General features: G+C 41.8%; 1 protein-coding gene across 1 annotated transcript in view; it reads left to right on the forward strand.

The window, feature by feature from the left end:
• Window positions 1-26,123, forward strand: part of fras1 (Fraser extracellular matrix complex subunit 1) — a 275,437-nt gene that overhangs the window by 151,734 nt on the left and 97,580 nt on the right. The window contains exons 32-37 of the mRNA XM_055918404.1: window positions 17,486-17,602; window positions 17,834-17,948; window positions 19,822-19,959; window positions 23,048-23,179; window positions 23,934-24,062; window positions 24,672-24,919. Coding sequence (XP_055774379.1) covers window positions 17,486-17,602; window positions 17,834-17,948; window positions 19,822-19,959; window positions 23,048-23,179; window positions 23,934-24,062; window positions 24,672-24,919 — 879 coding nt within the window. The remainder of the gene's footprint in view (window positions 1-17,485; window positions 17,603-17,833; window positions 17,949-19,821; window positions 19,960-23,047; window positions 23,180-23,933; window positions 24,063-24,671; window positions 24,920-26,123) is intronic.

Consider the following 26,123-nt stretch of genomic DNA (forward strand, 5'->3'; position numbering starts at 1 on the left):
GGCTACCACAGCATGGCTACCACAGCATGGCTACCACAGCATGGCTACCACAGTATGGCTACCACAGCATGGCTACCACAGCATATGGGGCGGCAGGTAGCCTAGTGGTTAGAGTGTTGGGCCAGAACCCGAAAGGTTGCTAGATCAAATGTGCATGTGTCAGCATATGGTCTCACAATGGCTCTTAGGATCTCATCTCGGTACCTAATGGCAGTCAGGCTACCTCTGGGGAGCACATGGAGGGCTGTGCGGCCCCACAAAGAAATGCCACCCCACACCATGACTGACCCACTGCCAAACCGGTCATGCTGGAGGATGTTGCAGGCAGCAGAACGTTCTCCACGGCGTCTCCAGACTCACGTCTGTCACATGTGCTCATGTGCTCAGTGTGAACCTGCTTTCATCTGTGAAGAGCACAGGGCCCCAGTGGCGAATTTGCCAATCTTGGTGTTCTCTGGCAAATGCCAAACGTCCTGCACGGTGTTGGGCTGTAAGCACAACCCCCACCTGTGGACGTCGGGCCCTCATACCACCCTCATGGAGTCTGTTTCTGACCGTTTGAGCAGACACATGCACATTTGTGGCCTGCTGGAGGTCATTTTGCAGGGCTCTGGCAGTGCTCCTCCTTGCACAAAGGCGGAGGTAGCGGTCCTGCTGCTGGGTTATTGCCCTCCTACGGCCTCCTCCACGTCTCCTGATGTACTGGCCTGTCTCCTGGTAGCGCCTCCATGCTCTGGACACTACGCTGACAGACACAGCAAACCTTCTTGCCACAGCTCGCATTGATGTGCCATCCTGGATGAGCTGCACTACCTGAGCCACTTGTGTGGGTTGTAGACTCCGTCTCATGCTACCACTAGAGTGAGAGCACCGCCAGCATTCAAAAGTGACCAAAACATCAGCCAGGAAGCATAGGAACTGAGAAGTGGTCTGTGGTCACCACCTGCAGAATCACTCTTTTATTGGGGGGTGTCTTGCTAATTGCCTATAATTTCCACCTTTTGTCTATTCCATTTGCACAACAGCATGTGAAATTTATTGTCAATCAGTGTTGCTTCCTAAGTGGACAGTTTGATTTCACAGAAGTATGATTGACTTGGAGTTACATTGTGTTGTTTAAGTGTTCCCTTTATTTTTTTGAGCAGTGTATAAAAATCTTCTTTCCCTTCTCCTCTGTGTATCACAAATTATTTCTCCATTCCTTTCCCCTAATTGTATCCCTCCTCCTCCTCCTCCTACTCTACTCCCCCTCCCCTCCTCCTCCTACTCTACCTCTCCTCCACACCTCCTCCACAGACATCCCCTCCAAGTTAAGTGGTCAAGGCCTTTCCAGGCTCTACAAGCACTTTATACGGCAGGCAGGAAACTCTCTTTCTCTCTCTCTGTCTCTCGCTCTGTCTCTCGCTCTGTCTCTCTCTCTCTCTCTCATATTATAATTTTGGATCCATCTTCTAGCGTGAATTTGTTTAATGATGAAGTGTCACTTCATGATTAAAAAAAATAATAATCCTCTAAAGATGACCCAGTAAAGGTATTACCCTGTCTAAAGGTATTACACTGTCTAAAGGTATTACCCTGTCTAAAGGTATAACCCTGTCTAAAGGTATAACCCTGTCTAAAGGTATTACACTGTCTAAAGGTATTACCCTGTCTAAAGGTATTACCCTGTCTAAAGGTATAACCCTGTCTAAAGGTATTACCCTGTCTAAAGGTATTACCCTGTCTAAAGGTATAACCCTGTCTAAAGGTATTACCCTGTCTAAAGGTATTACCCTGTCTAAAGGTATAACCCTGTCCTGTCTAAAGGTATAACCCTGTCTAAAGGTATTACCCTGTCTAAAGGTATTACCCTGTCTAAAGGTATTACCCTGTCTAAAGGTATTACCCTGTCTAAAGGTATAACCCTGTCCTGTCTAAAGGTATAACCCTGTCTAAAGGTATAACCCTGTCTAAAGGTATAACCCTGTCTAAAGGTATTACCCTGTCTAAAGGTATAACCCTGTCTAAAGGTATTACCCTGTCTAAAGGTATTACCCTGTCTAAAGGTATAACCCTGTCTAAAGGTATTACCCTGTCTAAAGGTATAACCCTGTCCTGTCTAAAGGTATAACCCTGTCTAAAGGTATTACCCTGTCTAAAGGTATTACCCTGTCTAAAGGTATAACCCTGTCTAAAGGTATTACCCTGTCTAAAGGTATTACCCTGTCTAAAGGTATTACCCTGTCTAAAGGTATAACCCTGTCTAAAGGTATTACCCTGTCTAAAGGTATTACCCTGTCTAAAGGTATAACCCTGTCTAAAGGTATTACCCTGTCTAAAGGTATTACCCTGTCTAAAGGTATTACCCTGTCTAAAGGTATTACCCTGTCTAAAGGTATAACCCTGTCTAAAGGTATAACCCTGTCTAAAGGTATAACCCTGTCTAAAGGTATAACCCTGTCCTGTCTAAAGGTATTACCCTGTCTAAAGGTATTACCCTGTCTAAAGGTATTACCCTGTCTAAAGGTATTACCCTGTCTAAAGGTATTACCCTGTGTAAAGGTATTACCCTGTCTAAAGGTATTACCCTGTCTAAAGGTATAACCCTGTCTAAAGGTATAACCCTGTCTAAAGGTATTACCCTGTCTAAAGGTATAACCCTGTCTAAAGGTATTACCCTGTCTAAAGGTATTACCCTGTCTAAAGGTATTACCCTGTCTAAAGGTATTACCCTGTCTAAAGGTATAACCCTGTCTAAAGGTATAACCCTGTCTAAAGGTATTACCCTGTCTAAAGGTATTACCCTGTCTAAAGGTATTACCCTGTCTAAAGGTATTACCCTGTCTAAAGGTATAACCCTGTCTAAAGGTATTACCCTGTCTAAAGGTATAACCCTGTCTAAAGGTATAACCCTGTCTAAAGGTATTACCCTGTCTAAAGGTATTACCCTGTCTAAAAGTATTACCCTGTCTAAAGGTATAACCCTGTCTAAAGGTATTACCCTGTCTAAAGGTATTACCCTGTCTAAAGGTATAACCCTGTCTAAAGGTATAACCCTGTCTAAAGGTATTACCCTGTCTATAGGTATTACCCTGTCTAAAGGTATAACCCTGTCTAAAGGTATAACCCTGCCCTGTCTAAAGGTATTACCCTGTCTAAAGGTATTACCCTGTCTAAAGGTATTACCCTGTCTAAAGGTATTACCCTGTCTAAAGGTATTACCCTGTCCTGTCTAAAGGTATAACCCTGTCTAAAGGTATTACCCTGTCTAAAGGTATAACCCTGTCTAAAGGTAATACCCTGTCTAAAGGTATTACCCTGTCTAAAGGTATTACCCTGTCTAAAGGTATTACCCTGTCTAAAGGTATTACCCTGTCTAAAGGTATTACCCTGTCCTGTCTAAAGGTATAACCCTGTCTAAAGGTATTACCCTGTCTAAAGGTATAACCCTGTCTAAAGGTATTACCCTGTCTAAAGGTATAACCCTGTCCTGTCTAAAGGTATAACCCTGTCTAAAGGTATTACCCTGTCTAAAGGTATAACCCTGTCTAAAGGTATAACCCTGGCTAAAGGTATAACCCTGTCTAAAGGTATTACCCTGTCTAAAGGTATTACCCTGTCTAAAGGTATAACCCTGTCCTGTCTAAAGGTATAACCCTGTCTAAAGGTATAACCCTGTCTAAAGGTATTACCCTGTCTAAAGGTATTACCCTGTCTAAAGGTATTACCCTGTCTAAAGGTATTACCCTGTCTAAAGGTATAACCCTGTCTAAAGTTATAACCCTGTCTAAAGGTATAACCCTGTCTAAAGGTATTACCCTGTTTAAAGGTATAACCCTGTCTAAAGGTATTACCCTGTCTAAAGGTATTACCCTGTCTAAAGGTATAACCCTGTCTAAAGGTATAACCCTGTCTAAAGGTATTACCCTGTCTAAAGGTATAACCCTGTCTAAAGGTATAACCCTGTCTAAAGGTATTACCCTGTCTAAAGGTATAACCCTGTCTAAAGGTATAACCCTGTCTAAAGGTATAACCCTGTCTAAAGGTATTACCCTGTCTAAAGGTATAACCCTGTCTAAAGGTATTACCCTGTCTAAAGGTATTACCCTGTCTAAAGGTATAACCCTGTCTAAAGGTATTACCCTGTCTAAAGGTATTACCCTGTCTAAAGGTATAACCCTGTCTAAATTTATAACCCTGTCTAAAGGTATTACCCTGTCTAAAGGTATAACCCTGTCCTGTCTAAAGGTATTACCCTGTCTAAAGGTATAACCCTTTCTAAAGGTATTACCCTGTCTAAAGGTATTACCCTGTCTAAAGGTATAACCCTGTCTAAAGTTATAACCCTGTCTAAAAGTATAACCCTGTCTAAAGGTATTACCCTGTCTAAAGGTATTACCCTGTCTAAAGGTATTACCCTGTCTAAAGGTATAACCCTGTCTAAAGGTATAACCCTGTCTAAAGGTATTACCCTGTCTAAAGTTATAACCCTGTCTAAAGGTATAACCCTGTCTAAAGGTATTACCCTGTCTAAAGGTATAACCCTGTCTAAAGGTATTACCCTGTCTAAATGTATTACCCTGTCCTGTCTAAAGCTATAACCCTGTCCTGTCTAAAGGTATAACCCTGTCTAAAGGTATAACCCTGTCTAAAGGTATAACCCTGTCCTGTCTAAAGGTATTACCCTGTCTAAAGGTATAACTCTGTCTAAAGGTATAACCCTGTCTAAAGGTATAACCCTGTCTAAAGGTATTACCGTGTCCTGTCTAAAGGTATTACCCTGTCTAAAGGTATTACCCTGTCTAAAGGTATAACCCTGTCTAAAGTTATAACCCTGTCTAAAGGTATAACCCTGTCTAAAGGTATTACCCTGTCTAAAGGTATAACCCTGTCTAAAGGTATTACCCTGTCTAAAGGTATTACCCTGTCTAAAGGTATTACCCTGTCTAAAGGTATTACCCTGTCTAAAGGTATAACCCTGTCCTGTCTAAAGGTATTACCCTGTCTAAAGGTATTACCCTGTCTAAAGGTATTACCCTGTCTAAAGGTATAACCCTGTCCTGTCTAAAGGTATAACCCTGTCTAAAGGTATAACCCTGTCTAAAGGTATAACCCTGTCTAAAGGTATTACCCTGTCTAAAGGTATAACCCTGTCTAAAGGTATTACCCTGTCTAAAGGTATTACCCTGTCTAAAGGTATTACCCTGTCTAAAGGTATTACCCTGTCTAAAGGTATAACCCTGTCCTGTCTAAAGGTATTACCCTGTCTAAAGGTATTACCCTGTCTAAAGGTATTACCCTGTCTAAAGGTATAACCCTGTCCTGTCTAAAGGTATAACCCTGTCTAAAGGTATAACCCTGTCTAACGGTATTACCCTTTCTAAAGGTATTACCCTGTCTAAAGGTATTACCCTGTCTAAAGGTATTACCCTGTCTAAAGGTATAACCCTGTCTAAAAGGTATAACCCTGCCCTGTCTAAAGGTATTACCCTGTCTAAAGGTATTACCCTGTCTAAAGGTATAACCCTGTCCTGTCTGAAGGTATAACCCTGTCTAAAAGGTATAACCCTGTCCTGTCTAAAGGTATTACCCTGTCTAAAGGTATAACCCTGTCTAAAGGTATAACCCTGTCTAAAGGTATAACCCTGTCTAAAGGTATAACCCTGTCTAAAGGTATTACCCTGTCTAAAGGTATTACCCTGTCTAAAGGTATAACCCTGTCTAAAGGTATTACCCTGTCTAAAGGTATTACCCTGTCTAAAGGTATTACCCTGTCTAAAGGTATAACCCTGTCTAAAGGTATAACCCTGTCTAAAGGTATTACCCTTTCTAAAGGTATTACCCTGTCTAAAGGTATTACCCTGTCTAAAGGTATAACCCTGTCCTGTCTAAAGGTATAACCCTGTCTAAAGGTATTACCCTGTCTAAAGGTATTACCCTGTCTAAAGGTATAACCCTGTCCTGTCTAAAGGTATAACCCTGTCTAAAGGTATAACCCTGTCTAAAGGTATAACCCTGTCCTGTCTAAAGGTATAACCCTGTATAAAGGTATTACCCTGTCTAAAGGTATTACCCTGTCTAAAGGTATTACCCTGTCTAAAGGTATAACCCTGGCTAAAGGTATTACCCTGTCTAAAGGTATTACCCTGTCTAAAGGTATAACCCTGTCCTGTCTAAAGGTATTACCCTGTCTAAAGGTATAACCCTGTCCTGTCTAAAGGTATTACCCTGTCTAAAGGTATAACCCTGTCTAAAGGTATAACCCTGTCTAAAGGTATAACCCTGTCTAAAGGTATTACCCTGTCTAAAGGTATTACCCTGTCTAAAGGTATTACCCTGTCTAAAGGTATTACCCTGTCTAAAGGTATAACCCTGTCTAAAGGTATAACCCTGTCTAAAGGTATTACCCTGTCTAAAGGTATTACCCTGTCTAAAGGTATTACCCTGTCTAAAGGTATAACCCTGTCTAAAGGTATAACCCTGTCTAAAGGTATAACCCTGTCTAAAGGTATAACCCTGTCTAAAGGTATTACCCTGTCCTGTCTAAAGGTATTACCCTGTCTAAAGGTATAACCCTGTCCTGTCTAAAGGTATTACCCTGTCTAAAGGTATAACCCTGTCCTGTCTAAAGGTATTACCCTGTCTAAAGGTATAACCCTGTCCTGTCTAAAGGTATTACCCTGTCTAAAGGTATTACCCTGTCTAAAGGTATAACCCTGTCTAAAGGTATAACCCTGTCTAAAGGTATAACCCTGTCTAAAGGTATAACCCTGTCTAAAGGTATTACCCTGTCCTGTCTAAAGGTATAACCCTGTCTAAATGTATTAACATGTCTAAAGGTATAACCCTGTCTAAAGGTATAACCCTGTCTAAAGGTATAACCCTGTCTAAAGGTTTTACCCTGTCTAAAGGTATTACCCTGTCTAAAGGTATTACCCTGTCTAAAGGTATAACCCTGTCTAAAGGTATAACCCTGTCTAAAGGTATTACCCTGTCTAAAGGTATAACCCTGTCCTGTCTAAAGGTATTACCCTGTCTAAAGGTATTACCCTGTCTAAAGGTATAACCCTGTCTAAAGGTATAACCCTGTCTAAAGGTATAACCCTGTCTAAAGGTATTACCCTGTCTAAAGGTATAACCCTGTCTAAAGGTATAACCCTGTCTAAAGGTATAACCCTGTCCTGTCTGAAGGTATTACCCTGTCTAAAGGTATTACCCTGTCTAAAGGTATTACCCTGTCTAAAGGTATAACCCTGTCTAAAGGTATAACACTGTCTAAAGGTATTACCCTGTCTAAAGGTATTACCCTGTCTAAAGGTATTACCCTGTCTAAAGGTATAACCCTGTCTAAAGGTATAACCCTGTCTAAAGGTATAACCCTGTCTAAAGGTATTACCCTGTCTAAAGGTATTACCCTGTCTAAAGGTATTACCCTGTCTAAAGGTATTACCCTGTCTAAAGGTATAACCCTGTCCTGTCTAAAGGTATTACCCTGTCTAAAGGTATTACCCTGTCTAAAGGTATTACCCTGTCTAAAGGTATAACCCTGTCCTGTCTAAAGGTATAACCCTGTCTAAAGGTATAACCCTGTCTAACGGTATTACCCTTTCTAAAGGTATTACCCTGTCTAAAGGTATTACCCTGTCTAAAGGTATTACCCTGTCTAAAGGTATAACCCTGTCTAAAAGGTATAACCCTGCCCTGTCTAAAGGTATTACCCTGTCTAAAGGTATTACCCTGTCTAAAGGTATAACCCTGTCCTGTCTGAAGGTATAACCCTGTCTAAAAGGTATAACCCTGTCCTGTCTAAAGGTATTACCCTGTCTAAAGGTATAACCCTGTCTAAAGGTATAACCCTGTCTAAAGGTATAACCCTGTCTAAAGGTATAACCCTGTCTAAAGGTATTACCCTGTCTAAAGGTATTACCCTGTCTAAAGGTTTAACCCTGTCTAAAGGTATTACCCTGTCTAAAGGTATTACCCTGTCTAAAGGTATTACCCTGTCTAAAGGTATAACCCTGTCTAAAGGTATAACCCTGTCTAAAGGTATTACCCTTTCTAAAGGTATTACCCTGTCTAAAGGTATTACCCTGTCTAAAGGTATAACCCTGTCCTGTCTAAAGGTATAACCCTGTCTAAAGGTATTACCCTGTCTAAAGGTATTACCCTGTCTAAAGGTATAACCCTGTCCTGTCTAAAGGTATAACCCTGTCTAAAGGTATAACCCTGTCTAAAGGTATAACCCTGTCCTGTCTAAAGGTATAACCCTGTCTAAAGGTATTACCCTGTCTAAAGGTATTACCCTGTCTAAAGGTATTACCCTGTCTAAAGGTATAACCCTGGCTAAAGGTATTACCCTGTCTAAAGGTATTACCCTGTCTAAAGGTATAACCCTGTCCTGTCTAAAGGTATTACCCTGTCTAAAGGTATAACCCTGTCCTGTCTAAAGGTATTACCCTGTCTAAAGGTATAACCCTGTCTAAAGGTATAACCCTGTCTAAAGGTATAACCCTGTCTAAAGGTATTACCCTGTCTAAAGGTATTACCCTGTCTAAAGGTATTACCCTGTCTAAAGGTATTACCCTGTCTAAAGGTATAACCCTGTCCTGTCTAAAGGTATAACCCTGTCTAAAGGTATTACCCTGTCTAAAGGTATAACCCTGTCTAAAGGTATAACCCTGTCTAAAGGTATTACCCTGTCTAAAGGTATTACCCTGTCTAAAGGTATTACCCTGTCTAAAGGTATAACCCTGTCTAAAGGTATAACCCTGTCTAAAGGTATAACCCTGTCTAAAGGTATAACCCTGTCTAAAGGTATTACCCTGTCCTGTCTAAAGGTATTACCCTGTCTAAAGGTATAACCCTGTCCTGTCTAAAGGTATTACCCTGTCTAAAGGTATAACCCTGTCCTGTCTAAAGGTATTACCCTGTCTAAAGGTATAACCCTGTCCTGTCTAAAGGTATTACCCTGTCTAAAGGTATTACCCTGTCTAAAGGTTTTACCCTGTCTAAAGGTATTACCCTGTCTAAAGGTATTACCCTGTCTAAAGGTATAACCCTGTCTAAAGGTATAACCCTGTCTAAAGGTATAACCCTGTCTAAAGGTTTTACCCTGTCTAAAGGTATTACCCTGTCTAAAGGTATTACCCTGTCTAAAGGTATAACCCTGTCTAAAGGTATAACCCTGTCTAAAGGTATTACCCTGTCTAAAGGTATAACCCTGTCCTGTCTAAAGGTATTACCCTGTCTAAAGGTATTACCCTGTCTAAAGGTATAACCCTGTCTAAAGGTATAACCCTGTCTAAAGGTATAACCCTGTCTAAAGGTATTACCCTGTCTAAAGGTATAACCCTGTCTAAAGGTATAACCCTGTCTAAAGGTATAACCCTGTCCTGTCTGAAGGTATTACCCTGTCTAAAGGTATTACCCTGTCTAAAGGTATTACCCTGTCTAAAGGTATAACCCTGTCTAAAGGTATAACACTGTCTAAAGGTATTACCCTGTCTAAAGGTATTACCCTGTCTAAAGGTATTACCCTGTCTAAAGGTATAACCCTGTCTAAAGGTATAACCCTGTCTAAAGGTATAACCCTGTCTAAAGGTATAACCCTGTCTAAAGGTATTACCCTGTCTAAAGGTATTACCCTGTCTAAAGGTATTACCCTGTCTAAAGGTATTACCCTGTCTAAAGATATAACCCTGTCTAAAGGTATTACCCTGTCTAAAGGTATAACCCTGTCTAAAGGTATAACCCTGTCTAAAGGTATAACCCTGTCTAAAGGTATTACCCTGTCTAAAGGTATTACCCTGTCCTGTCTAAAGGTATTACCCTGTCTAAAGGTATAACCCTGTCTAAAGGTATAACCCTGTCTAAAGGTATTACCCTGTCCTGTCTAAAGGTATTACCCTGTCTAAAGGTATTACCCTGTCTAAAGGTATAACCCTGTCTAAAGGTATTACCCTGTCTAAAGGTATTACCCTGTCTAAAGGTATTACCCTGTCTAAAGGTATTACCCTGTCTAAAGGTATTACCCTGTCTAAAGGTATAACCCTGTCTAAAGGTATTACCCTGTCTAAAGGTATTACCCTGTCTAAAGGTATAACCCTGTCTAAAGGTATAACCCTGTCTAAAGGTATTACCCTGTCTAAAGGTATTACCCTGTCTAAAGGTATTACCCTGTCTAAAGGTATTACCCTGTCCTGTCTAAAGGTATAACCCTGTCTAAAGGTATTACCCTGTCTAAAGGTATAACCCTGTCCTGTCTAAAGGTATATCCCTGTCTAAAGGTATAACCCTGTCTAAAGGTATAACCCTGTCTAAAGGTATAACCCTGTCTAAAGGTATAACCCTGTCTAAAGGTATAACCCTGTCTAAAGGTATTACCCTGTCTAAAGGTATAACCCTGTCTAAAGGTATTACCCTGTCTAAAGGTATTACCCTGTCTAAAGGTATTACCCTGTCTAAAGGTATAACCCTGTCCTGTCTAAAGCTATAACCCTGTCCTGTCTAAAGGTATTGCCCTGTCTAAAGGTATAACCCTGTCCTGTCTAAAGGTATAACCCTGTCTAAAGGTATTACCCTGTCTAAAGGTATAACCCTGTCTAAAGCTATAACCCTGTCTAAAGTTATTACCCTGTCTAAAGGTATTACCCTGTCTAAAGGTATTACCCTGTCTAAAGGTATTACCCTGTCTAAAGGTATAACCCTGTCTAAAGGTATAACCCTGTCTAAAGGTATAACCCTGTCTAAAGGTATTACCCTGTCCTGTCTAAAGGTATTACCCTGTCTAAAGGTATAACCCTGTCCTGTCTAAAGGTATTACCCTGTCTAAAGGTATTACCCTGTCTAAAGGTATAACCCTGTCTAAAGGTATAACCCTGTCTAAAGGTATTACCCTGTCTAAAGGTATAACCCTGTCCTGTCTAAAGGTATTACCCTGTCTAAAGGTATTACCCTGTCTAAAGGTATTACCCTGTCTAAAGGTATAACCCTGTCCTGTCTAAAGGTATAACCCTGTCTAAAGGTATTACCCTGTCTAAAGGTATAACCCTGTCTAAAGGTATAACCCTGTCTAAAGGTATAACCCTGTCTAAAGGTATTACCAAGTCTAAAGGTATTACCCTGTCTAAAGGTATAACCCTGTCTAAAGGTATAACCCTGTCTAAAGGTATTACCCTGTCTAAAGGTATAACCCTGTCTAAAGGTATTACCCTGTCTAAAGGTATAACCCTGTCTAAAGGTATAACCCTGTCTAAAGGTATAACCCTGTCTAAAGGTATTACCCTGTCTAAAGGTATAACCCTGTCTAAAGGTATAACCCTGTCCTGTCTGAAGGTATTACCCTGTCTAAAGGTATAACCCTGTCCTGTCTAAAGGTATAACCCTGTCTAAAGGTATAACCCTGTCTAAAGGTATTACCCTGTCTAAAGGTATTACCCTGTCTAAAGGTATTACCCTGTCTAAAGGTATTACCCTGTCTAAAGGTATTACCCTGTCTAAAGGTATAACCCTGTCTAAAGGTATTACCCTGTCTAAAGGTATTACCCTGTCTAAAGGTATTACCCTGTCTAAAGGTATTACCCTGTCTAAAGGTATTACCCTGTCTAAAGGTATAACCCTGTCTAAAGGTATTACCCTGTCTAAAGGTATTACCCTGTCTAAAGGTATAACCCTGTCTAAAGGTATAACCCTGTCTAAAGGTATAACCCTGTCTAAAGGTATAACCCTGTCTAAAGGTATTACCCTGTCTAAAGGTATAACCCTGTCTAAAGGTATAACCTTGTCTAAAGGTATAACCCTGTCTAAAGGTATTACCCTGTCTAAAGGTATTACCCTGTCTAAAGGTATTACCCTGTCCTGTCTAAAGGTATAACCCTGTCTAAAGGTATAACCCTGTCTAAAGGTATAACCCTGTCTAAAGGTATTACCCTGTCTAAAGGTATTACCCTGTCTAAAGGTATAACCCTGTCTAAAGGTATTACCCTGTCTAAAGGTATAACCCTGTCTAAAGGTATTACCCTGTCTAAAGGTATAACCCTGTCCTGTCTAAAGGTATAACCCTGTCTAAAGGTATAACCCTGTCTAAAGGTATAACCCTGTCTAAAGGTATTACCCTGTCTAAAGGTATTACCCTGTCTAAAGGTATAACCCTGTCTAAAGGTATAACCCTGTCTAAAGGTATTACCCTGTCCTGTCTAAAGCTATAACCCTGTCCTGTCTAAAGGTATAACCCTGTCTAAAGGTATTACCCTGTCTAAAGGTATAACCCCGTCTAAAGGTATTACCCTGTCTAAAGGTATTACCCTGTCTAAAGGTATTACCCTGTCTAAAGGTATTACCCTGTCTAAAGGTATAACCCTGTCTAAAGGTATTACCCTGTCTAAAGGTATAACCCTGTTTAAAGGTATTACCCTTTCTAAAGGTATAACCCTGTCCTGTCTAAAGGTATTACCCTGTCTAAAGGTATAACCCTGTTTAAAGGTATTACCCTTTCTAAAGGTATTACCCTGTCCTGTCTAAAGGTATTACCCTGTCTAAAGGTATTACCCTGTCTAAAGGTATAACCCTGTCTAAAGGTATAACCCTGTCTAAAGGTATAACCCTGTCTAAACGTATAACCCTGTCTAAAGGTATTACCCTGTCTAAAGGTATTACCCTGTCCTGTCTAAAGGTATTACCCTGTCTAAAGGTATAACCCTGTCTAAAGGTATTACCCTGTCTAAAGGTATAACCCTGTCTAAAGGTATAACCCTGTCTAAAGGTATAACCCTGTCCTGTCTAAAGGTATTACCCTGTCTAAAGGTATAACCCTGTCTAAAGGTATAACCCTGTCTAAAGGTATTACCCTGTCTAAAGGTATTACCCTGTCTAAAGGTATAACCCTGTCTAAAGGTATAACCCTGTCCTGTCTAAAGGTATTACCCTGTCTAAAGGTATAACCCTGTCTAAAGGTATTACCCTGTCTAAAGGTATAACCCTGTCTAAAGGTATAACCCTGTCTAAAGGTATAACCCTGTCTAAAGGTATAACCCTGTCTAAAGGTATAACCCTGTCTAAAGGTATAACCCTGTCCTGTCTAAAGGTTTTACCCTGTCTAAAGGTATAACCCTGTCTAAAGGTATTACCCTGTCTAAAGGTATAACCCTGTCCTGTCTAAAGGTTTTACCCTGTCTAAAGGTGTAACCCTGTCTAAAGGTATTACCCTGTCTAAAGGTATAACCCTTTCTAAAGGTATAACCCTGTCTAAAGGTATAACCCTGTCTAAAGGTATTACCCTGTCTAAAGGTATTACCCTGTCTAAAGGTATTACCCTGTCTAAAGGTATAACCCTGTCTAAAGGTATTACCCTGTCTAAAGGTATTACCCTGTCTAAAGGTATTACCCTGTCTAAAGGTATAACCCTGTCTAAAGGTATTACCCTGTCTAAAGGTATAACCCTGTCTAAAGGTATAACCCTGTCTAAAGGTATTACCCTGTCTAAAGGTATAACCCTGTCTAAAGGTATAACCCTGTCTAAAGGTATAACCCTGTCCTGTCTAAAGGTATAACCCTGTCTAAAGGTATTACCCTGTCTAAAGGTATAACCCTGTCTAAAGGTATTACCCTGTCTAAAGGTATTACCCTGTCTAAAGGTATTACCCTGTCTAAAGGTATTACCCTTTCTAAAGGTATAACCCTGTCCTGTCTAAAGGTATAACCCTGTCTAAAGGTATAACCCTGTCCTGTCTAAAGGTATTACCCTGTCTAAAGGTATTACCCTGTCTAAAGGTATAACCCTGTCTAAAGGTATAACCCTGTCTAAAGGTATTACCCTGTCTAAAGGTATTACCCTGTCTAAAGGTATAACCCTGTCTAAAGGTATAACCCTGTCTAAAGGTATTACCCTGTCTAAAGGTATAACCCTGTCTAAAGGTATAACCCTGTCTAAAGGTATTACCCTGTCCTGTCTAAAGGTATTACCCTGTCTAAAGGTATAACCCTGTCCTGTCTAAAGGTATTACCCTGTCTAAAGGTATAACCCTGTCTAAAGTTATAATCCTGTCTAAAGGTATTACCCTGTCTAAAGGTATAACCCTGTCTAAAGGGATAACCCTGTCTAAAGGTATTACCCTGTCTAAAGGTATTACCCTGTCCTGTCTAAAGGTATTACCCTGTCTAAAGGTATAACCCTGTCTAAAGTTATAACCCTGTCTAAAGGTATTACCCTGTCTAAAGGTATAACCCTGTCTAAAGGGATAACCCTGTCTAAAGGTATTACCCTGTCTAAAGGTATTACCCTGTCTAAAGGTATTACCCTGTCTAAAGGTATAACCCTGCCCTGTCTAAAGGTATAACCCTGTCTAAAGGTATAACCCTGTCTAAAGGTATTACCCTGTCTAAAGGTATTACCCTGTCCTGTCTAAAGGGATAACCCTGTCTAAAGGTATTACCCTGTCTAAAGGTATTACCATGTCCTGTCTAAAGGGATAACCCTGTCTAAAGGTATTACCCTGTCTAAAGGTATTACCCTGTCTAAAGGTATAACCCTGTCTAAAGGTATTACCCTGTCTAAAGGTATTACCCTGTCTAAAGGTATAACCCTGTCTAAAGGTATAACCCTGTCTAAAGGTATAACCCTGTCTAAAGGTATTACCCTGTCTAAAGGTATAACCCTGTCTAAAGGTATTACCCTGTCTAAAGGTATTACCCTGTCTAAAGGTATTACCCTGTCTAAAGGTATAACCCTGTCTAAAGGTATAACCCTGTCCTGTCTAAAGGTATTACCCTGTCTAAAGGTATTACCCTGTCTAAAGGTATAACCCTGTCTAAAGGTATTACCCTGTCTAAAGGTATAACCCTGTCTAAAGGTATAACCCTGTCTAAAGGTATTACCCTGTCTAAAGGTATAACCCTGTCTAAAGGTATTACCCTGTCTAAAGGTATTACCCTGTCTAAAGGTATAACCCTGTCTAAAGGTATTACCCTGTCTAAAGGTATAACCCTGTCTAAAGGTATAACCCTGTCCTGTCTAAAGGTATAACCCTGTCTAAAGGTATAACCCTGTCCTGTCTAAAGGTATTACCCTGTCTAAAGGTATTACCCTGTCTAAAGGTATAACCCTGTCTAAAGGTATAACCCTGTCTAAAGGTATTACCCTGTCTAAAGGTATAACCCTGTCTAAAGGTATAACCCTGTCTAAAGGTATTACCCTGTCCTGTCTAAAGGTATTACCCTGTCTAAAGGTATAACCCTGTCCTGTCTAAAGGTATTACCCTGTCTAAAGGTATAACCCTGTCTAAAGGTATAACCCTGTCCTGTCTAAAGGTATAACCCTGTCTAAAGGTATAACCCTGTCCTGTCTAAAGGTATTACCCTGTCTAAAGGTATTACCCTGTCTAAAGGTATAACCCTGTCTAAAGGTATAACCCTGTCTAAAGGTATTACCCTGTCTAAAGGTATAACCCTGTCTAAAGGTATAACCCTGTCTAAAGGTATTACCCTGTCCTGTCTAAAGGTATTACCCTGTCTAAAGGTATAACCCTGTCCTGTCTAAAGGTATTACCCTGTCTAAAGGTATAACCCTGTCTAAAGTTATAATCCTGTCTAAAGGTATTACCCTGTCTAAAGGTATAACCCTGTCTAAAGGGATAACCCTGTCTAAAGGTATTACCCTGTCTAAAGGTATTACCCTGTCCTGTCTAAAGGTATTACCCTGTCTAAAGGTATAACCCTGTCTAAAGTTATAACCCTGTCTAAAGGTATTACCCTGTCTAAAGGTATAACCCTGTCTAAAGGGATAACCCTGTCTAAAGGTATTACCCTGTCTAAAGGTATTACCCTGTCTAAAGGTATTACCCTGTCTAAAGGTATAACCCTGCCCTGTCTAAAGGTATAACCCTGTCTAAAGGTATAACCCTGTCTAAAGGTATTACCCTGTCTAAAGGTATTACCCTGTCCTGTCTAAAGGGATAACCCTGTCTAAAGGTATTACCCTGTCTAAAGGTATTACCATGTCCTGTCTAAAGGGATAACCCTGTCTAAAGGTATTACCCTGTCTAAAGGTATTACCCTGTCTAAAGGTATAACCCTGTCTAAAGGTATTACCCTGTCTAAAGGTATTACCCTGTCTAAAGGTATAACCCTGTCTAAAGGTATAACCCTGTCTAAAGGTATAACCCTGTCTAAAGGTATTACCCTGTCTAAAGGTATAACCCTGTCTAAAGGTATTACCCTGTCTAAAGGTATTACCCTGTCTAAAGGTATTACCCTGTCTAAAGGTATAACCCTGTCTAAAGGTATAACCCTGTCCTGTCTAAAGGTATTACCCTGTCTAAAGGTATTACCCTGTCTAAAGGTATAACCCTGTCTAAAGGTATTACCCTGTCTAAAGGTATAACCCTGTCTAAAGGTATAACCCTGTCTAAAGGTATTACCCTGTCTAAAGGTATAACCCTGTCTAAAGGTATTACCCTGTCTAAAGGTATTACCCTGTCTAAAGGTATAACCCTGTCTAAAGGTATTACCCTGTCTAAAGGTATAACCCTGTCTAAAGGTATAACCCTGTCCTGTCTAAAGGTATTAGACTGTAACTACCCTGTTACAGTCCTTCTACCCTGTTACAGTCCTTCTACCCTGTTACAGTCCCTCTATCCTGTTACAGTCTTCTACCTGTTACAGTCCTTCTATCCTGTTAGATTCCTACTACCCTGTTACAGTCCTACTACCCTGTTACAGTCCTTCTATCCTGTTAGATTCCTACTACCTTGTTACAGTCCTACTACCCTGTTACAGTCCTTCTATCCTGTTACAGTCTTCTACCTGTTACAGTCCTTCTATCCTGTTAGATTCCTACTACCCTGTTACAGACCTACTACCCTGGTACAGTCCTTCTATCCTGTTACAGTCCTTCTACCCTGTTACAGTCCTTCTATCCTGTTACATTTCTACTACCCTGTTACAGTCCTTCTATCCTGTTACAGTCTTCTGTCCTGTTACAGTCCTTCTATCCTGTTACATTCCTACTACCCTGGTACAGTCCTTCTATCCTGTTACAGTCCTTCTACCCTGTTACAGTCCTTCTACCCTGTTACAGTCCTTCTATCCTGTTACAGTCTTCTATCCTGTTACAGTCCTTCTATCCTGTTACATTCCTACTACCCTGTTACAGTCCTTCTACCCTGTTACAGTCCTTCTATCCTGTTACAGTCCTTCTATCCTGTTACAGTCCTTCTACCCTGTTACAGTCCTTCTATCCTGTTACAGTCCTTCTATCCTGTTACAGTCCTTCTACCCTGTTACAGTCCTTCTATCCTGTTACAGTCCTTCTATCCTGTTACAGTCTTCTACCCTGTTACAGTCCTTCTTCCCTGTTACATTCCTACTACCTTGTTACAGTCTTCTACCCTGTTACAGTCCTTCTACCCTGTTACAGTCCTTACAAAATAGTATTTGTTATATCCAGTGTGCTGAATCTTGCTGATGATAAAGGTTTGATGTGATGATTCAAAATGGCCTCCTCCTTTTCCAGGTGTCCAGTGAGGGTTCTCCAGACACGCTGCGTGATGCTCAGACCTTCACCATCGCAGTGATGCCTGAACTCCCAGGGTTCCCCCAGCTAGCCTCCGCCAGTGACCTACAGATAACTGTAAGGGAGAAACAGGCACCATCTCACTGTGACATAAGCACCCATGATGTCTCTGTATGTGTGAGACGGATGTGTGTTTGTGTGTGTGTGTGTGTGTGTGTGTGTGTGTGTGTGTGTGTGTGTGTGTGTGTGTGTGTGTGTGTGTGTGTGTGTGTGTGTGTGTGTGTGTGTGTGTGTGTGTGTGTGTGTGTGTGTGTGTGTGTGTGTGTGTGTGTGTGTGTGTCCATGCAGGCCTTGGTCGATCGTGTGACGGTGCTAACACCCACAGCTTTGTCCTTTGTGGACTCTGAGACGCCCAGTGAAAAGCTTGTCTACAACATTACCAAGCCCCTACCTCAGGAACAAGGTAATCTACACACACACAAATACAGTATATCCATCTCACACACACTTCTCAGTACAGGAGCAGACAGGAAGTACTCATGTAAACTACTTCATCTCCACTGTGAAAGACGATGGAAGGAGGACGCCCAGCTAGAACTAACTATTTCTACAGTGCCTTGCAAAAGTATTCACTCACCTTGGCATTTTTCCTATTTTGTTTCATTACAACCTGTAATTTAAATTGATTTTTATGTGGACTTCATGTAATGGACATACACAAAATAGTTCAAATTGGTGAAGTGAAATTAAAAAAATACTTTAAAAAAAAAATCTAAAAATTCATAACGGAAAAGTGGTTTCGGGCATACAGTATGTATTCACCCTCTTTGCTATGAAACCCCTAAATAAGATTTGGTGCCACTAATTCAGAAGTCACATAATTAGTTAAATAAAGTCCACCTGTGTGCACTTTAAGTGTCACATGATTTCAGTATATATACACCTGTTGTGAAAGGCCCAGGAGTCTACAACACCACTAAGCAAGGGGCACCACCAAGCAAACAGCACTATGAAGACCAAGGAGCTCTCCAAACAGGTCAGGGACAAAGTTGTGGAGAAGTACAGATCAGGGTTGGGTTATAAAAAAAGATCCAACATTTTGAACATCCCACGGAGCACCATTAAATCCATTATTAAAAAATGGAAAGAATATGGCACCACAACAAACCTGCCAAGAGAGGGCCGCCCACCAAAACTCAAGGACCAGGCAGGGAGGGCATTAATTAGAGAGGCAACAAAGAGACCAAAGATAACCCTGAAGGAGCTGCAAAGCTCCACAGCGGAGATTGGAGTATCTGTCTATGTGACCACTTTAAGTTGTACACTCCACAGAGCTGGGCTTTACGGAAGAGTGTCCAGAAAAAAAGTAATTGCTTAAAGAAAAAAAATAATCAAACACGTTTGGTGTTCACCGAAAGGCATGTGGGAGACTCCACAAACATATGGAAGAAGGTACTCTGGTCAGAATAAAATTTTGCTTTTTGGCCATCAAAGAAAACACTTTGTCTGGCGCAAACCCAACACCTCGCATCACCCCGAGAACACCATCCCCACAGTGAAGTATGGTGATGGCAGCATCATGCTGTGGGGATGTTTTCATCAGCAAGGACTGGGAAACTGGTCAGAATTGAAGGAATGATGGATTACGCTAAATACAGGGAAATTCTTAAATGGGGAAAAGGGGAGACATTTAAATGTCTTGGAATGGCCTTGTCAAAGCCCAGACCTCAATCCAATTGAGAATCTGTGGTATGACTTATAGATTGCTGTACATCAGCGGAACCCATCAAACTTGAAGGAGCTGGAGCCATTTTGCCTTGAACAATGGACAAAAAATTCCAGTGGCTAGATATGCCAAGCTTATTAGAGACATACCCCAAGAGACTTGCAGCTGTAATTGCTTCAAAAGGTGGCTCTACAAAATATTGATTTTGGGGGGATGAATAGTTACGTACGCTCAAGTTTCCTGTTTTTTTGGTATTATTTCTTGTTTGTTTCACAATAAAAAAATATTTAGCATCTTCAAATGACACCCTAACCCCCCCTCCCCCCCAAAATCCATTTTAATTCCAGGTTGTAAGGCAACAAAATAGAAAAAATGCCAAGGGGGGTCAATACTTTCGCAAGCCACTGTACCAGTCGAAGCTGCACAGCTGGAAATCTGATTATAAAATAACCTTAACCCTAACCTTAGCCACTAAATCTAAACTTTACTTAAATTCATACCAAAAAGCTATATTATTTTTCCAGCCAATTTTGACTTTGTAGCTTGGTACACATATTAGGAAGCCCCGAACACGGGATCCATAATACACTGACGTCCTGTGTAACCTCAGGTTCTGTGGAACATCGTGACAGACCCTACGACCCAGTGTCCTTGTTCACCCAAGCTGATGTCAACCAGGGCCGGATCCTGTACCGTCCTCCGCAGGCCCCCTCTCACCTCCAGGAGCTTTACCAGTACTCCTTCACTGGTGAGGAAACACCAACTATATATACGACAACGCCATCGATCACGTGACACCATTCATTCCTATGTGAAGGTTCAATAGCACATTGAAGCCAAATTAAGTCGGTTAATAAGATGGCGTCTCATGGAGACATACCATACCACACACACTCAAATGCGCCGTTTGAACTATTCCAGGAAGTAACTGTGCAGGCTAGCTCAGTGCTGCCCCCTCTCATTGAGCACTTGAAGTTGAAGGCCAACCTGGGTACTGCAGGCTTCCATTAGCAACCTTGTAACACACTTCCATTTGCAACCTTGTAACACACTTCCATTAGCAACCTTGTAACAAACTTCCATTAGCAACCTTGTAACAAACTTCCATTAGCAACCTTGTAACAAACTTCCATTAGCAACCTTATCTCCTCTGTGTGGTTTTATTTAAAATAATTGGTTCAAGGGCATACAGTACATCAGTTGCATTAGAACCAATTATTGGTACCATGATTGTTTTTTTTATTTTTTATTATTTACACAATGATTTCCGTTCTTCCATTCACTATAATGGCGGATCGTGTTTTCCATAAACAATGCCTGCAGTTCCGCGGTCGGCCTTAAACTCCCGTGGCTTCAATGAGAGGAGGCAGTCGTTCTCCTCTGGTACACACACACACACACACACACACACACACACACACACACACACACACACACACACACACACACACACACACACACATACACACATACACACATACACACATACACACATACATACATACATATGCAGGCAGGCAGTGCCAGACACACACACGTACGCTGCCGAGCATGTGGTTAGCGTCCCCCCCCTCCCATTGAAACAAACTCTGACCCCAGTCTCTTACATGAACACAGCATTAAACGTAAGCCAGTCGCACTCAGTCACGCTGTTGTTAACGGGCTGTAAGTGCAACTGGGTAACCATGGCGATCCCTTGTTCATTTTTCTGTTTAGATTTCACAAAGCTCACAATGTTCACACAGCTGACTGGAATGAGGCCACAGCCTCATAAGGCTGTAGGGATGTTGGATTGTAGGTAGAACTGCTCTGTAAATGTCTCTGAGGGAAAACAACTGTAGGACCTGCGTTTCAGGGACCTAGGTTACTTTCTGTTACTGGCCCAACGCTCTAACCACTAGGCTACCTGCTGTTCATGGACCTAGATTACTTTCTGTTACTGGCCCAACACTCTAACCACTAGGCTACCTGCTGTTCATGGACCTAGATTACTTTCTGTTACTGGCCCAACACTCTAACCACTAGGCTACCTGCGTTTCAGGGACCTAGATTACTTTCTGTTACTGGCCCAACGCTCTAACCACTAGGCTACCTGCATTTCAGGGACCTAGATTACTTTCTGTTACTGGCCCAACACTCTAACCACTAGGCTACCTGCGTTTCAGGGACCTAGATTACTTTCTGTTACTGGCCCAACGCTCTAACCACTAGGCTACCTGCATTTCAGGGACCTAGATTACTTTCTGTTACTGGCCCAACGCTCTAACCACTAGGCTACCTGCATTTCAGGGACCTAGATTACTTTCTGTTACTGGCCCAACACTCTAACCACTAGGCTACCTGCATTTCAGGGACCTAGATTACTTTCTGTTACTGGCCCAACGCTCTAACCACTAGGCTACCTGCTGTTCATGGACCTAGATTACTTTCTGTTACTGGCCCAACACTCTAACCACTAGGCTACCTGCATTTCAGGGACCTAGATTACTTTCTGTTACTGGCCCAACACTCTAACCACTAGGCTACCTGCTGTTCATGGACCTAGATTACTTTCTGTTACTGGCCCAACGCTCTAACCACTAGGCTACCTGCTGTTCATGGACCTAGATTACTTTCTGTTACTGGCCCAACGCTCTAACCACTAGGCTACCTGCGTTTCAGGGACCTAGATTACTTTCTGTTACTGGCCCAAAGCTCTAACCACTAGGCTACCTGCATTTCAGGGACCTAGATTACTTTCGGTTACTGGCCCAACACTCTAACCACTGTACTGTTAATGCTGTACCTTTCATACTGTACCTTTCATACTGTACTGTTAATGCTGTACCTTTCATACTGTACCTTTCATACAGTACTGTTAATGCTGTACCTTTCATACTGTACCTTTCATACTGTACCTTTCATACTGTACCTTTCATACTGTACTGTTAATACTGTACCTTTCATACTGTACCTTTCATACAGTACTGTTAATGCTGTACCTTTCATACTGTACCTTTCATACTGTACCTTTCATACTGTACCTTTCATACAGAACTGTTAATGCTGTACCTTTCATACTGTACCTTTCATACTGTACCTTTCATACTGTACCTTTCATACTGTACTGTTAATACTGTACCTTTCATACTGTACCTTTCATACTGTACCTTTCATACTGTACCTTTCATACTGTACTGTTATTGCTGTACCTTTCATACTGTACCTTTCATACTGTACCTTTCATACTTTACCTTTCATACTGTACCTTTCCTATTGTCACTTTGGTATTCACACCAGCTCAAGCTGAAACCCATTGATACCGTTTCATAACCTGTTCATTTATGTTTAGAGTTGCTGTTTAGTAACAATTATTCCCGGAAGCTTGGATATATGTGTATAATCGTTAAATTGTTGTTGGGATTCATAATGTATTAAGGTTCTTTAAATCCATTCCTTTGAGAAATGAATTATGTATTTTAATAGTTATACATCAAGTGTATCAACACTTAGTGCTTTTTACATTTCCCCAAATTGCCCTTTAAAGAGGACTAGGAAGCCAATTAGCCAAAGAAGTTTGTGTATGTGTGTGTGTGTGTGTGTTTATCTAACCCCTGTATGTGTGTGGTGTGTGTGTGTGTGTGTGTGTGTGTGCGTGTGTGTGTGTGTGTGTGTGTGTGTGTGTGTGTGTGTGTGTGTGTGTGTGTGTGTGTGTGTGTGTGTGTGTGTGTTTATCTAACCCCTGTGTGTGTGTGTGTGTGTGTGTGTGTGTGTGTGTGTGTGTGTGTGTGTGTGTGTGTGTGTGTGTGTGTGTGTGTGTGTGTGTGTGTGTGTGTGTGTGTGTGTGTGTGCTCCAGTGTCAGATGGGGAACACACTACTCCAGAGATGTACTTTTCCGTCCACCTGTTGACCAGCCACCAGCAGCCGCCCGTCTTCCAGATCATAGAGCCTGTTCTGGAGGTCAGCATGGGGGGAAGAACCCCTATAGGTAAGAATAACCACACACACACACACACACACACACACACACACACACACACACACACACACACACACACACACACACACACACACACACACACACACACCACTCCCTTCAACACACACACACACACACACACACACACACACACACACACACACACACACACACACACACACACACACACACACACACACACACCACTCCCTTCAACACACACACAACACTCCCTTCAACACACACACACACACACACACACACACACACACACACACACACACACACACACACACACACACATACACACACCACTCCCTTCAACACACACACACACACACACACACACACACACACACACACACACAACACTCCCTTCAACACACACACACACACACACACGCACACACGCACACACACACACACACACACACACACACACACACACACACACACACACACACACACACACACACACACAGCAGGGTATTATTATAGTTGCCAGGACTTTTTGGGGACCAACAATTGACTGCCATTCAAAATCTTATTTTCCCAAACCCTAAATATGACGCTAATCCTAACCTTAACCCCAAACCCCCAACCCTAAATGTAACCCTAACCCTATCCCACATCGGTATACAAAGATATGGTAAATCATTGGTATGTAAAAGTATGGTGAATCATTGGTATACAAAGATATGGTGAATCATTGGTATACAACATGACTTTCATGCTCAAATGTCGCTCACAATACTTGGTGTAGGTGGGCAGCAGCTGGCAGTAACTGATGCAGACACAGCGTCTGGTGATTTGGAGTTTGAGGTGGTTGATGGACCGGTCCATGGAACACTGGTCAAGATGGAGTTGGACTCAAAGACTGAGATGATGAATGGTGAGTAGCCAATTCGCTCGATGTTTCCCCTAACAACTGCTCCAGGGTCATACATCTGGTTTTCCTTCTAATAGTTAAGGGGAATTAAGATTAAATTGCTGTATAAAGGGAATTACATCTGTAGAGATTACAGTAGTAGCCATACAAATGGAAGTTGCCAAATCTCTTTCCGATTTTGGCACATGGTCTGAATTCTCTCACATCCCCAGACACACACTGCATGTTTTATTTAGAGGACTGAAACCAGAAAAATAGAACCAAGGTATTCATCAACCAAGGTATTCATCAACCAAGGTATTCATCAACCAAGGTATTCATCAACCAAGGTATTCACCAACCAAGGTTTTCATCAACCAAGGTTTTCATCAACCAAGGTATTCATCAACCAAGGTATTCACCAACCAAGGTTTTCATCAACCAAGGTATTCACCAACCAAGGTATTCATCAACCAAAGTATTCACCAACCAAGGTATTCATCAACCAAGGTATTCATCAACCAAGGCAAGATGGAGTCCAAAGATGTATATTAATGAAACACTCCACCCTGTTTTGTTCCAGGTATGTTTATATTTAACACAATGATTAAACGTGTCATTTATCCCCTCCAGGTGACATGTTTTCCTTCAGTGATGTGACCCGTAACGTTCTGCAGTATGAACATTCCGGACTCTCCGCTGACGAGGACGCCATCACCTTCGCTGTTACAGACGGCTTCTCCATGACGACGGCGGTGGTACAGGTGGTCGTGTTGGGCGTCGGGGGCGACGGGCCCAGGAGAGACCCAGAGGCCCTGCTCTCCATGGAGGTTCCTGAGAACAGTACTAGTGTCATCAGACGCACTCACCTGGGTTATATGGTTAGTACACTCACCTGGGCTATATGGTTAGTACACTCACCTGGGTTATATGGTTAGTACACTCACCTGGGCTATATGGTTAGTACACTCACCTGGGTTATATGGTTAGTACACTCACCTGGGCTATATGGTTAGTACACTCACCTGGGTTATACGGTTAGTACACTCACCTGGGCTATATGGTTAGTACACTCACCTGGGTTATACGGTTAGTACACTCACCTGGGCTATATGGTTAGTACACTCACCTGGGCTATATGGTTAGTACACTCACCTGGGTTATACGGTTAGTACACTCACCTGGGCTATATGGTTAGTACACTCACCTGGGTTATACGGTTAGTACACTCACCTGGGTTATACGGTTAGTACACTCACCTAGGCTATATGGTTAGTACACACACCTGGGCTATATGGTTAGTACACTCACCTGGGCTATATGGTTAGTACACTCACCTGGGCTATATGGTTAGTACACACTCACCTGGGCTATATGGTTAGTACACTCACCTGGGTTATACGGTTAGTACACTCACCTGGGTTATACGGTTAGTACACTCACCTGGGCTATATGGTTAGTACACACACCTGGGCTATATGGTTAGTACACTCACCTGGGCTATATGGTTAGTACACTCACCTGGGCTATATGGTTAGTACACACTCACCTGGGCTATATGGTTAGTACACTCACCTGGGTTATACGGTTAGTACACTCACCTGGGTTATACGGTTAGTACACTCACCTGGGCTATACGGTTAGTACACTCACCTAGGCTATATGGTTAGTACACTCACCTGGGCTATATGGTTAGTACACTCACCTGGGCTATATGGTTAGTACACACTCACCTGGGTTATATGGTTAGTACACTCACCTGGGCTATACGGTTAGTACACTCCCCTGGGCTTAATGGTTAGTACACTCACCTGGGCTATATGGTTAGTTCACTCACCTGGGCTATATGGTTAGTACACTCCCCTGGGCTATATGGTTAGTACACACTCACCTGGGCTATACGGTTAGTACACTCACCCGGGCTATATGGTTGGTACACACTCACCTGGGCTATATGGTTAGTACACTTACCTGGGCTATACGGTTAGTACACTCTCACCTGGGATATATGGTTAGTACACTCACCTGGGCTATATGGTTAGTACACTCACCTGGGCTATATGGTTAGTACACTCACCTGGGCTA

This window comes from Salvelinus fontinalis, chromosome 4 (genome assembly GCF_029448725.1).
Source record: "Salvelinus fontinalis isolate EN_2023a chromosome 4, ASM2944872v1, whole genome shotgun sequence".
Lineage (NCBI taxonomy): Eukaryota > Metazoa > Chordata > Actinopteri > Salmoniformes > Salmonidae > Salvelinus > Salvelinus fontinalis.